This window comes from Periplaneta americana, chromosome 14 (genome assembly GCF_040183065.1).
Source record: "Periplaneta americana isolate PAMFEO1 chromosome 14, P.americana_PAMFEO1_priV1, whole genome shotgun sequence".
Lineage (NCBI taxonomy): Eukaryota > Metazoa > Arthropoda > Insecta > Blattodea > Blattidae > Periplaneta > Periplaneta americana.
The window spans coordinates 144,473,154-144,487,073 of NC_091130.1; the positions used below are offsets into that span (position 1 = coordinate 144,473,154).

Below are 13,920 nucleotides of genomic sequence, written 5' to 3' on the forward strand. Positions count from 1 at the left end.
GTTGTGATAGTACCATGTCTACACTTTGTGACCTATCCAAGGCTTCTGACTGTGTATCTCACTCCAAACTTCACTTCTATGGAATCGGAGGCAAAGAATTGGGCAGTAAAGGTTCAGAACAGACCCTTGAGGTAAATTCCCATAAATTTACAAAACTTATTACTGTGAATAAATAATAAATTAAATAATCATTAAGAAATAAAATAACTAATATGTAATTAGGCAAACTTTCATACATTTGAAAATGGCACATCAGTGCCGAAAACGTTCATGTTATAATTAATTTATATAAAACTAGATAAACATAGATGGCTCATCTCAATGTAATATATTATTATGGCTTATTTAAGTTCAAAGTTGTTTTAAAAAAAAGTCTTATAAATAAACCTTTTTGCCATATTAATGAATATTTTGACAGCCATATGAACTTGGAATTTTAACATTTTAATCTGATTGTGTTTCTATTGACTATTGCATATAATTACATAATTGTAATTCTGGAAAATAAATTAGATTGATTGATTGATTGATTGAATTGACACTGTCACTAAAGAAGACTAGATCTCTCACGTTAGGCACGCAGAATAGCTTCAGGATGAAAATTTCAACAAAGAAGTTGCAAGGGATGAAAGTGTGCAGTCTATAATTAACTTGCGGGAAGAATTCGTTACCTAATGACGTCAGGGACTGCCGGACTTTATCACAATTCAAAATTAAATTGGAAAATTTTGTCTTAGTTATTGTTTTTTAGGTATTCCTAGAAGTATTGATTTGTGTTTTTTTCTTTTTCTTTTTCTTTTTTTAATCTAGATTAAAATTGCAAGTTTCTTGTTTATGTTAGGTAATTAGTTAGGATACAGTTAATTATGATACTTAATCACTCATTTAAAGTTTGTGTGACTGCAACCTGTGTATATTTTTGTGTGGCTTTACTTTGTTTATAGTGTTTTTTCTCTCTCTCTCTTTATTTCTTGTATAGCTTTACTTTGTATATAGTGTATTTTTTTCTGTTTATTTCTATTATTGTATTTGTATTCCTGGTGTTGTGGAAGAGAAGGCCTGATGGCCTTAACTACGCCAGAATAAATAAATAAATTAATAAATAAATAAATAAATAAATAAATAAATATATAAATAAATGTGATGATTCTGAGTGATGATTGTTGAGTTAAGTGATGAAGACGGAAATGAAGATGAAGATGATGAAGAGAACATTCCAGAAGTGCTTGCCGTTTCATTACTTTAAAATACAGCAGTAACATCGACAAGGTAAGATTTTCATTTCTGCATAATTTTCATTGTGTTCTAATGTCCAGTGTTCCCACTAACACACACCTACTAGGTTTGGCAACACCGCTTCGCATATGCATTGGCTGTCGTTCATATGCATTATGTATAATTACCACGTGAACAACAATTAATTGTGCTAATTCCTTGTTTAATTTAATCTGTGTCCAAATGTTGCTGTTCAAAGCTTTCATTATTTCACATATTTTATCTACAAGAAGTTTTTCTTTCAAAATTCCAACAATATCATTCTGTTATTTGATTCGATTGATTGCCTTATGAAACACGTGCATGCTAGTTGGAAAAATCCTAGAGCTTTATCTGTCTTATTAACCTATTATTCATTAAATTTTTATGCTTTTGACGTAATTATGTGTACTTAAAAATTAATTTGTATTCATCTAGAGTAATCAGCAGTACCAACTGTGTTGGTTCAGCTTGTATAACACTGCTGAGGACGTCAGAACCTGACTATAAAAACCCTTCATGTTGTGGTCGAACTTTGTATTCTACAATTCTGCAAGGCAAGATGACTTCGAAAGTGATTTACTTGCTAGTCGTGCTCGCTTCCTTTCAAGTAAGTACTTGTTAATTCTATAGTTAAAACTCAACTTTTAATTGAACACATATTTCTGTCTCTCTACTGAGCTGACATCCTTTGAAAAACCTTCGCTAAGTTCACACATGTTCTTTCATGACCCACGATAATTTATATGTAAAACCTATAATCAAGCTTAGCCGCGTAAATTACATGATACATACTTACTTACTCACTTACTCACTTACTTACTTACTTACTTACTCACTTACTCACTTACTTACTCACTTACTTACTTACTCACTTACTCACTTACTTACTCACTTACTTACTTACTCACTTACTTACTTACTCACTTACTTACTCACTTACTTACTCACTTACTTACTTACTTACTCACTTACTCACTTACTTACTCACTTACTCACTTACTTACTTACTCACTTACTTACTCACTTACTTACTTACTAACTTACTTACTTACTCACTTACTTACTCACTTACTTACTCACTTACTTACTCATTTACTTACTCACTTACTCACTTACTTACTTACTCACTTACTTACTCACTTACTTACTTACTCACTTACTTACTTACTCACTTACTTACTCACTTACTCACTTAATCACTTACTCACTTACTCACTTACTTACTTACTTACTCACTCACTTACTTACTTACTCACTTACTTACTCACTTACTTACTTACTCACTTACGTACTCACTTACTCACTTACTTACTTACTCACTTACTTACTCACTTACTCACTTACTTACTCACTTACTCACTTACTTACTCACTTACTCACTTACTCACTTACTCACTTACTCACTTACTTACTCACTTGCTTACTTACTCACTTACTTACTCACTTACTCACTTACTTACTTACTTACTTACTCACTTACTCACTTACTTACTTACTCACTTACTTACTTACTCACTTACTTACTCACTTACTTACTTACTCACTCACTTACTCACTTACTTACTTACTCACTTACTTACTTACTCACTTACTTACTTACTCACTTACTTACTTACTTACTCACTTACTCACTTACTCACTTACTTACTTACTCACTTACTCACTTACTCACTTACTTACTTACTCACTTACTCACTTACTTACTTACTCACTTACTTACTCACTTACTTACTTACTCACTTACTTACTTACTCACTTACTTACTCACTTACTCACTTAATCACTTACTCACTTACTTACTTACTTACTCACTCACTCACTTACTTACTTACTCACTTACTTACTCACTTACTTACTCACTTACTTACTCACTTACTTACTCACTTACTTACTTACTTAATTACTTACTTACTCACTTACTTATTTACTCACTTACTTACTCACTTACTTACTTACTCACTTACTTACTCACTTACTTACTTACTTACTTACTTACTTACTTACTTACTTACTTACTGACTTTTAAGGAACCCGGAGGTTCATTGCCGCCCTCACATAAGCCCACCATCCATCCCTATCCTGTGCAAGATTAATCCAGTCTCTATCATCATATCCCACTTCCCTCAAATCCATTTTATATTATCCTCCCATCTACGTCTCGGGCTCCCCATGAAATAAAAAATAGATAAGGTTCAAAGAATTCTTTCTTTTTACTCACCTACATACGACAAATTCTCTGATTAAGGTTCTGGCTGATATGTACAGGGACATAATTTTATTATTACTTCAATTTTTATTGTACCTGAGTTTTTGAATGTACTTCACTCCCAACCCTTCTACTAATGAAGTTCAACCGTCCTCCACACAGATCCAAAACCGCATATACAGTCATAGTAGCCTTACGGTCATAGTAAACAGTACGTTCCAAAAATATGTTCGCGTTTTCCAGTGATGAAAGAGCTTTCAATATTGAATCATTTTCGCACAGGTACTGTCGTCCATTTGCCTACGTCGCATCCCGGTTTCCCCCACCAGCTTTTATTCGCCAGCTAGTGGCTGGGCTGTCTTAGCTCTTTTCTGAGAACATTAATTTCTGTTAGGAATTGGACGTCTACGTAATATTATACAACTGTTTAAAATAACTTAAATAAAAGGGCCTCGTTAATTAATTGTCATGTGATTTCCTTCCTTTCTACGACCCTACGACATAACCACTTGGACGGACAGGAGATAGCATGTCCGAGTAATTTTATCTTTTCGGATCGAGCAGAAGTGAAGATTGAATTTATAGTATGTAAGGTACTCTTTTATAGAGTAGGTACAGAATTATTTCAACATGAGTTACTATACGAAGAACGAAACTGGTAATTGAATTAGGTAGGCCTACAACAGTCTACAGTGCGATAATATCCACATTAGAACTGAAGCCTGTATCGAAATGAACGGCCACCATTTAAAAAAAAAAGTGTTTAAATATCCATATTATGATTATTTTCAATTTAACTTCATTCTCTATATTGTACGCTAATGTGCTGTAGACAGTATAATATACACTGCATAATGAATACGTCCACATGGACAGCTCAGTTCGTGAGTAAAAACACTTATTGTTAATACTGTACTGTATTTTGATTAAACAAAACCTAATAAAATGATTAAACTCAAAATCGCGATATTTCCTAGTTTACGTAAATGGATGAACTACTTTTCTTCCCTCCTATACCTAGTAAAGTGATTTGTTTGTATATTACGCCAGTATCATCGAACTCCAGTCGTGGAAGGGGGTAGCAAACGGCGTTGATCCAGAGGTATAGCCAAGTTAATATTAAAAATTATAGTAAAAATAAAATGATGTCCCTGTACATCTATAATCAGGCAGTACATCTCACTTAACGATATGTGTCAGAGGAAGAACAATTGTTTGTATACACCTGAAGTCTGACTAGTGTAATATGTAGCTAGTCAGTGATGTATCCAATGGAGGGGGAAAGGACTGGCTACCCTACCTCATTATCTCCTGGCTTGGTTGCCTCATGAATGATGCAGTATTGGTTTCATATATGATGTTCAAACGTATCTTCGGACAGTTCACTAAACAACAACATTTTATTTATTCTGTACTCAGACATTTGGATCAAAACCATTCGTCATCAAACAAACAACATAATTATATTATTTGAACTAAAAAAAATATTGCTCTGAAGAAGTTTTGGATTTTAGGTATAAGTAAAATCATCCAGTCTGCTGTCCAAAAATCTGAAAGTTAGAATTTATAAAACAATTATATTACCGGTTCTTCTGTATGGTTGTGAAACTTGGACTCTCACTTTAAGAGAGGAACATAGGTTAAGGATGTTTGAGAATAAGGTGCTTAGGAAAATATTTGGGGCTAAGCGGGATGAAGTTACAGGAGAATGGAGAAAGTTACACAACACAGAACTGCACGCATTGTATTCTTCACCTAACATAATTAGGAACTTAAAATCCAGACGTTTGAGATGGGCAGGGCATGTAGCACGTATGGGCGAATCCAGAAATGCATATAGAGTGTTAGTTGGAAGACCGGAGGGAAAAAGACCTTTAGGGAGGCCGAGACGTAGATGGGAGGATAATATTAAAATGGATTTGAGGGAGGTGGGGTGTGATGATAGAGACTGGATTAATCTTGCACAGGATAGGGACCGATGGCGGGCTTATGTGAGTGCGGCAATGAACCTCCGGGTTACTTAAAAGCCATTTGTAAGTAAGTAAGTAAATAATGAGTAATAATTATTTATTTGAAATTTTTTTTCCCCAAAGAACTTCTTTCTGAGAGCTAAGAATTTGATCGTCCTTGAAAATCATCACCATTATATGTGTCTGAACTCAGGAACATCTGCAAGGACATTATGCAACAGTACACGAATAAAAACACTGTCTCTGATGCGCGTTGCTCTGTTTGACCTTTCAGTGTGTCCTGTCTGCTGAACCGCAGAAACGAGAACTCACTGACGCTCTGTGGAACAAGGCTGAGGAAGTGAGGCAACAGCTTGAGGATGCAATGCCCAAAGCTCTGGAAGCGACCAACAACGCCACACAGCAGATCTCTCAGATAATAAAGTCCACAACGCAAAACGTTCAGCAGCTCATACAGAACGCCAAAGAAAAGATAAATTCAGCTGTTAAGGAGGCTGTACAGGCTGGGAAAATGTCACAAAATGCGTTGCTGGAAAGTTTGATGCTCTCCAGAAAATCGGATCACAAGCAGGTACAGTCCGGGTCAGCTTACTTAATACCCTACGGGTGAAACCTTACCATTTTTCCCCTTATTAGTATAGTGAGGATCACTTACAGTGCATGAGGATTAAGTTGGCGTGATTTCTACTGTCCTTGTCTACCGAATGCCACCAGATGTGACGGGCAAGAGCTTTCCTTTTGTAAAATTCTTGGAATTCCCTTTCTCCTCCCTTCTCCCTTCACACTTTTGCAAACCCAATTAGTGGATCTCTCAGTGGCGTCTCGGGGTTGTCTGAGTTCATTAGTTAGTAGTATTTTGTGAATAGTGAAGTGAGTTTGTGTCTTTTTTTTTATTGGGTTATTTTACGACGCTGTATCAACAGGTCAGGTTATTTAGCATCTGAATGAAATGAAGGTGATAATGCCGGTGAAATGAGTCCGGGGTCCACCACCGAAAGTTACCCAGCATTTGCTCGTTTTGGGTTGAGGGAAAACCTCGGAAAAAACCTCAACCAGGTAACTTTCCCCGACCGGGATTCGAACCCGGTCACCTGATTTCGCGGCCAGACGCGCTGACCGTTACTCCACAGGTGTGGACGAGTTTGTATGGGAAAACGCGGGAAAACTTGAAGTCGGACGGTATGAATATGGTTATTAATGCATATAAATTCTTTACTGGAGAATATGAGGCACTGAAATGCGGAAAAGAAACAATATCTGTGCCGAGTTTTATCGAAAGAACTGCTGCAGCGACAGATATATCATCTCGTGGTGTTAACAGGATTAAAATAGAAAAAAAAAAAACAGAACAAAACAAAACAAAAACAAAAAAAAACAAAACAAAGCGGAAGCGGAATTGGAAGCGTGCTGCGATCTCCAGGAAAGAAACCCCCGAATAGGATTCTTAAAAAACGTGTGTAACAGGTTAAAAATGAGCGCACTTGCAAAAGTGAGAGAAGAAAATTACAGGAAGGCCTGTGAACACGTAGAAAAAGTTGAAAAATTTTATTGGGCGAAGGATGGACTTGTAGATGGAAATTTATTATTCGTTCGTAATCAATTTGGACGACACGGACATGGACGAACTTCCTGGCGGAGTGGAGTCAGAATTTGAAGAGGAAGAGAATGCCGCCACTGGTAACTCGTGGTCGTTTGAAGGAGTGTCGACCATCATAAATGAGGGTAGAGAGAGAAGGTGAGCATTCTCTCTCTTTCTAAAAGGGACTAGACAAGTAAATCCTCATGGATTGTAAGTACAGTGTGGACCTGGGGCCTGTTTCTCAAAACTCACGGACTAGTAATACTAGTCTGTACAATAGTAATCTTAGTTTATTTTACAAGTCTGCGTTTCAGTAGCGGCCGGTGATCGAAATCCTCGGTGAGGCCAGATGCAACTAGTTTAAGTGCTTCCGATACGAAATGTTTGTTTATGATATTAATTATTATTGTTATTATATTATTAACTAGCCGTACCCGTGCGCTCCGCTGCACCCGTTAGAAATAAATATAAAATAATTACATAATTAAAATAGGACATTTGATCCAGGGAACATTCGTGTTTGATAGAAGGATAAATCGTTTAATATGTTACTTAATTTAAATTGCATCCAAATAATTAAAATGCGATCATTTTGGTCCAGAGACACTCATTTGGTGCAGTGACAATTCCTTTAACATGTTTCTTAATTTTTATTACATGCAACCATAGTTTAATGAAGATTGACATCATTTAGATTTAATGTGTATATTTTATTTTACTTGTTATAGGTTTCCATTGAATTATGGTAATAACTTAATTTTAACCCTTTTTTGTACGTATTCAGTAAATGGCGCTTGGCCCACTATGGTTGTGAACCCTTCAAATAACTTAAATTATATTATATTATACTGTATTATATTATATTATATTATATTATATTATATTATATTATATTATATTATATTATATTATATTATATTATATTATATCAGAAGTTACTGTAATAACATTATAGCATTATGTCCATCTAGAGAAACTACACTTTCCAATGATGAAATAAGATTTAATTATACTAATCGGTTAATTTAGCTTCCGATATTACTTCATACAAACACAGAAACATTCTCTGTAGGCTATCTTTCATAGCTTTCGATTGTTGCTGTCCAAGGCTCCTTATAGACGAAGTCATTTTTTTTTAATTCATTACACGGCCTTAGATGGCAGTTATTTTAATTTTAAAACTCATTTATCTCATTAAATATCAGTCCTATCAAAATTTTTCAGGGAATAAAACTTATCGCAAATTATTTTTAAAGAAACTTTTGTTATGTAACATTTTTCACAAAAATCAATAATAAGCGAGATATTTCGATTTGTTTAATTCAGGCCCCCTTATAACCCCACTTTTAAATAATGTATTTTGAATGTCATATAGCCTAAATTCTAAGTTACAACGAACTTAATTTATATTCCAATTTTCATCGAAATCCGTTCAGCCATTATGGCGTGAAAAGGTAACAAACATACAGACAGACAGACAGACAGACATACAAACAAAAATTTCAAAAAAGCGATTTTCGGTTTCAGGGTGGTTAATTATATATGTTAGGACAAATTATTTTTCGAAAATCGACAATTACCAGAAAAATTTCGGCTACAGTTTTATTATTAGTATAGATATCATTATTACAGTATTATTATTATTATTATTATTATTATTATTATTATTATTATTATTAGTCAATTCTTATTACTATCAATGAAAAATAATAATGTCACTCACCAAATAAGCTGTTATGCTCTGAGTTTCAGTGATTGTTTCAGTGTGATGAAGCATCCCATATTATGTGTTGAAATTCCCCTTTCTTTCTTTTCTTTTTATTTTTTTCCTTTGACAGCAACAAACAAGGCCAACAGAGAAGTTTATTTTGCATCACATTACCACTTAACCATTTATGTTGCCCATACCGGGATGCAATAGAAACTCGCGTTTTAAGATTATGTGTCAGAAAAATTATCAGCGATGTCGTAGGTATCTCGGTAGTCTCTCTCTTTATTTAAAACTTACTTTCTTTCAATATTATTTCTTCTCGAAAAAAGACACTCTAACAATGAATTAACTACACCAGCATTATTTCTCTCATTTGTTTCTGTTTATATTTTCCCAAAATACATAACAACATTGGCCCAGATTCACTACTGTACTACCAAGTACAATAGTACAACACCCTCGCTTGTGTCATAAACTGAGACATAAGGGGAGAGAATCGAGTGGGTCTCTGCCTGCCAAAGAGCTGGAATTTTGTTATTTATGGCCTAGTTAGGAAAACAAGTCACCACTGCTATTCCCACCCCACTCTACCCTTGAGGCCGGCCCATGGATGGGACGAGTGAAACCTGACCAGGCCAGCCGAATTGTGCCTCAGCTACAACGTTTTAAGCGTAAACTCGAAGCCCGCGAAAGGACATGAAATGCATTAAGCCAGACCCGGCACGAACGATTCTGGCCTCAGGAACAAATTTTACTGCAAAACAGGTCTATATACATCACAAGCCAGACCCGGCACGAGCGATCCCGGCCTCAGGAACAAATTTTACTGCAAAACAGTTCTATATACATCAAAGTTATCAAATGCTTCTACAGCGATATATGCTTCATTCAAATAACTAATACATTATATAAAAACACAAAATTTGATTTCAGTTAAGCCAAGTGACTGAGGCCCGGCCTCACTTGCCTCAGTCAATCAGCCGCCACTGCTGTGTTTCTAGAAACTACAAGGGTAAAGTAGTAGTTACCAGTTCATAGACTAGTAATATTGGTCGAATTCACTAGTTCATAAGTGATTTTGTTTCTCAAAATGCTAATCTAGTTGATTACACTAGTATTCAACAGGAATATTGCTACAAGACTCTAAAGACTGATGATTTCTATATTATCAGTTACCAGTGACAACCTTTCTCAGATAATCAAAGAAAATATTGTAGTTATTTTTTTTAATATGTGCTTTAGTGATTGCGATTGAAGTGATGAAGAAGTTGTTGTGAGAAGAGCTAAAACTATATCGAGAAAGAATGTTTAGGTAAAGTGCTGAAAAGTTTGAAGAGTTGTTAAATATAGTGGTACCTGCCATAACAAGACAAACAAACAGAAGTCACGCATTATCAGCAAAGCTTCAAATACAAATTGCTCTACAAATTGAGATGGATTATTTTCCAATGCGGTTAGCACATCTAGCCGCGAAACCAGGTGGTCCGGGTTCGATTCCCTGTCGGGGCAAGTCACCTGGTTGAGGTTTTTTCCGGGGTTTTCCCTCAGCTCAATATGAGCAAATGCTGGGTATCTTTCGGTGTTGGACCCCGGACTCATTTCACCGGCATTATCACCTTCATCTCATTCAGACGCTAAATAACCTAGATGTTGATAAAGCGTCGTAAAATAACCTAACAAAAAAAAATTTCCAATGCCATCTGGTCTTTCTGCCGTAGACCAGCAACACATGCAGAATTCTTTCCTAATAATCTAATACCAATTTATCAACTGCGTAATTTTTGTTGGCTTTCCTCCTCCACTGCCAGTTCTTCTGACATTGTCAACTTTAGCCTACAAATTAAATATAAAACTGCATTAATTTATGAATAGATCAAATGTAAAACTGAAAAAAAAAGCAAATTTTTCACCAAGTCATATGTGACATTTATGTTGGCAGTAGACCCACTAGCTACATCATATGTTCATATTATGATACTGTGAACGTGAACTGGTACTCATCAAAGTTGCTTTCTTAATGTTGGTCCAATAAGTGTCCATAACGTATGCATAATCTTTGTTCTGAGGTAGGTCTATAGTTCCACAGCCTAACGCGTTATAGAATTTTTTGTCCATCGTTTACTTCATCATTGTTTGTTAATATGCTTGAAAAAGCACCAAATACTATATCCTTTGATCCTTTAAACATATTGAGTATAGTTAATTTGCTTTCAATTGATGGAATTTCAACCGAAAAGAGAAATCAAAACCAAAGCACAAACAACTTAGCCTTCTAATCTCAAATAACAATACCTACTCATGACTATAAACAAATGAACTCAATCAGCTGACTAGTGAAAAAAATCATGTGACTAGTAAAAAATTGTCACAAGTTACTAGACTGGTGAAATAGTTTGAGAAACAGAATCTACTAGAGCTGGTGAAATACACTCTGGTAACTAGTAACTGGTGAACTACTAAATTAGTATTTTTGAAAAACAGGCCCCAGAGTTCTGCATCGAACGTTTTCGCTCGAGCGCCAAGTAGTTCATAGCATAATCCGATAGGTAGCGCACGTGCATGATGGGTAAAATTGTCACGAGCGATAAATCCTCGAACGGTATAAGCCGAACGTTAGACATTCGTTCTTGTTACAGTGATGAACTGTGTAATAACATCGTAGATGTTTATCGTTTCAAAACTTTACAGTGCTTAACTAACCTCTCCATAGTACAACTACAAAACTTGCTTTAAAAATGTAATATAAATGTTGTAGGTAAATGTTTTTTTTTTTTTTTTTTTTTTTTTTTTCCCCCACACAGGAGTGATTTTGATTTTGCCACATCTGATAGATGTTATTGGATGTAAATGTAATTATTATAAACGGAGAACACAATCACGATAATGCAAGAACTGTATCAAGTTTTCTAGTAACAATAATAATAATAATAATAATAATATTAATAATAATAATAATAATAATAATAATAATGGTAATCTCTAATAAGTAGTGTATCAATAGTGTATCAATATTAATTCAACATTAGTAGAACCTAAATGTCTCACATCTGCTGGTCTAAAGCATAGCATAAATTTTGGCCCTCGGTTGTACAATGCTTTAACTAAATTACACCCAGAACTTCTAACATGTAACCCACTAACATATAACAAGAAAATTAGAAACGTGTTAATATCTTCAATTTGATTAAATAAATTTATAGCCTATGTGTATGAATTAATCAACCTATATTATATTTGTATTCTATAATTTTGAAATATATATTAGTCCTACTTTTCACGTGTGATATTATTCTTCTCTAGTGTTAATATTATATTATATAATTCCATTGCCGCTGTAATTACATTTTAGTTCCTATTTTATTTTACTTATTTATTTATATTATTATTATTATTTTTTATTTTAATATTATATCTGAACTGCGACCGAGCACGAGCGCTGCTCATTCGTTCTCACATTTTGTTAATACTACTGTATCTTCTTTTTATATCGCTTGTATTATTTTATTTGTATTTCTCTTTGTTTGTTTTGTAATTATATTTCTTTATTCTGTATTTGAATTTAAATCTTTGCGTCTGTAACAGTTGTGCAGCATGATTATTCGTTTTAATATATTTTCTTTGACGTTATCTCTGTACTAATATTCTTATTAATCTACTGCTATATCAATAATATTTTGTAAAACGTTTCTACATTGTCGCAGTATATAGGCGGAACACTATGTATGGACCTATCATATTATATATGTGGTAAATCAAATATTGAATAATTATTAATTAGCAATAATAACTGTATATCGAAGTTTTTCATATTATTTTATTTATAACATCATGTTCCTGTTTTGGTACGTTCCATTGACTGTTCCATTAAACGCAGAAAAAAAAAAAAGCCTTATTTTTACCTGTGAGCAAAACATATGTGTATCTCATCTGTCGCCTTCCATACAAGATAAGACATGTCGGTGAGATAACCTTGTACTGTGCTTCTATTTATTACGAGCGTATCACGACCGAGCGTATCTCACTCGAGGGTGCGACACTCGACCGAGTTCAAGCGAGCGATTTAACTCCAATACAGCACTCTGGCCCACACGGATCCTGGATGATGTAATTTATGTTCATCGTATTCACCAACATTTTCTACCGAATTATTTTATATTCTTATGTAGGCTTATTGAGTTTTAATTAATTTTTTCTTACTCCTTAAAAATTATTTTCTATATTGTCACGTAGAAGGTTTTAGAAAAATGACGATTTGCTGCTTCAGGTAACAAAAATTGTATATTAATATTGTTTTGTTTTGTTTTGTTTCTTTCGCAGGACTAGACTTTCAGAACTGTACAAAAACTCAGCTAGAGAATTGTGAATAGTTTTTGAAAGATATTGCTAATCTGAAACAACAAGAGTTGGAACTGGCTGAGGGAATTCCAGGCTGATTTGCTAGTTGTTCAATTAACCCTGTATGTATGTTCAATTATTTTACAACTAGAGCAGATAAGTTCGCTCTCTTGACGTCTTCTATGAGCGACGATTTGGTAAAGTTGTCAAATTGCACGGCAGTTCTGGGGATAAAGGCGGTTCAGTGCGGAAAGGATGAGTTGATAAAAGTCACTTCCCAGATTGGAAACACCGTATCGACTACCATTTCGTGCATCCAAAATGGACCTGCATCTTCTTAAGATACATGTTCTGATTTAAGTTCTGTTTTATGGAGAAGAATATGTAGAAGATTACAAGACAATAAATAAATTGAAATTTATTCGAAACTATTATTTCTTATACGTTATTGCCACAGTACTATAAAAATAACTTACTTATAAAATGGGACATCCAAAACACTAAAATATATTCTCCGTCATCATTATCATCATTCTTGTAATAATCATCATTAGAGACGAGAAATTCATGCACTATAAAATCCCAATATATGTCTGGATTCATGCACTATTAAACTATGAAACATGCACGATCAAGCGAAAAATACATTAAAACTAGCGGCTTGTGCAAGAAATGCTGCAAATTTACTTAATTACAAGTTCAAATAATATTTTTCATATTTATATTCCAGAAAGATTACCAGACATTTTGAAATGTATTTGCTTCCATAATGATGAAGATGTAACATTTAAAGCAACATTATAACTCAATAATCCCGTCAAAAATATCTCTTTTAAAAAGCTTCCTCTTTAATGTTTTTATG

General features: G+C 34.3%; 1 protein-coding gene across 1 annotated transcript; it reads left to right on the forward strand.

Annotated features, from left to right (window-relative positions):
• Positions 1 to 1,588: 1,588 nt before the first annotated feature.
• Positions 1,589 to 13,492, forward strand: LOC138712982 (uncharacterized). Its single transcript, XM_069844664.1, has 3 exons — positions 1,589 to 1,864; positions 5,708 to 6,004; positions 13,041 to 13,492. Exons 1-3 carry the CDS (start codon positions 1,817 to 1,819, stop codon positions 13,044 to 13,046), a joined length of 351 nt encoding a protein of 116 aa, XP_069700765.1. The 5' UTR covers positions 1,589 to 1,816; the 3' UTR covers positions 13,047 to 13,492.
• The last annotated feature ends 428 nt before the right edge of the window (positions 13,493 to 13,920 follow it).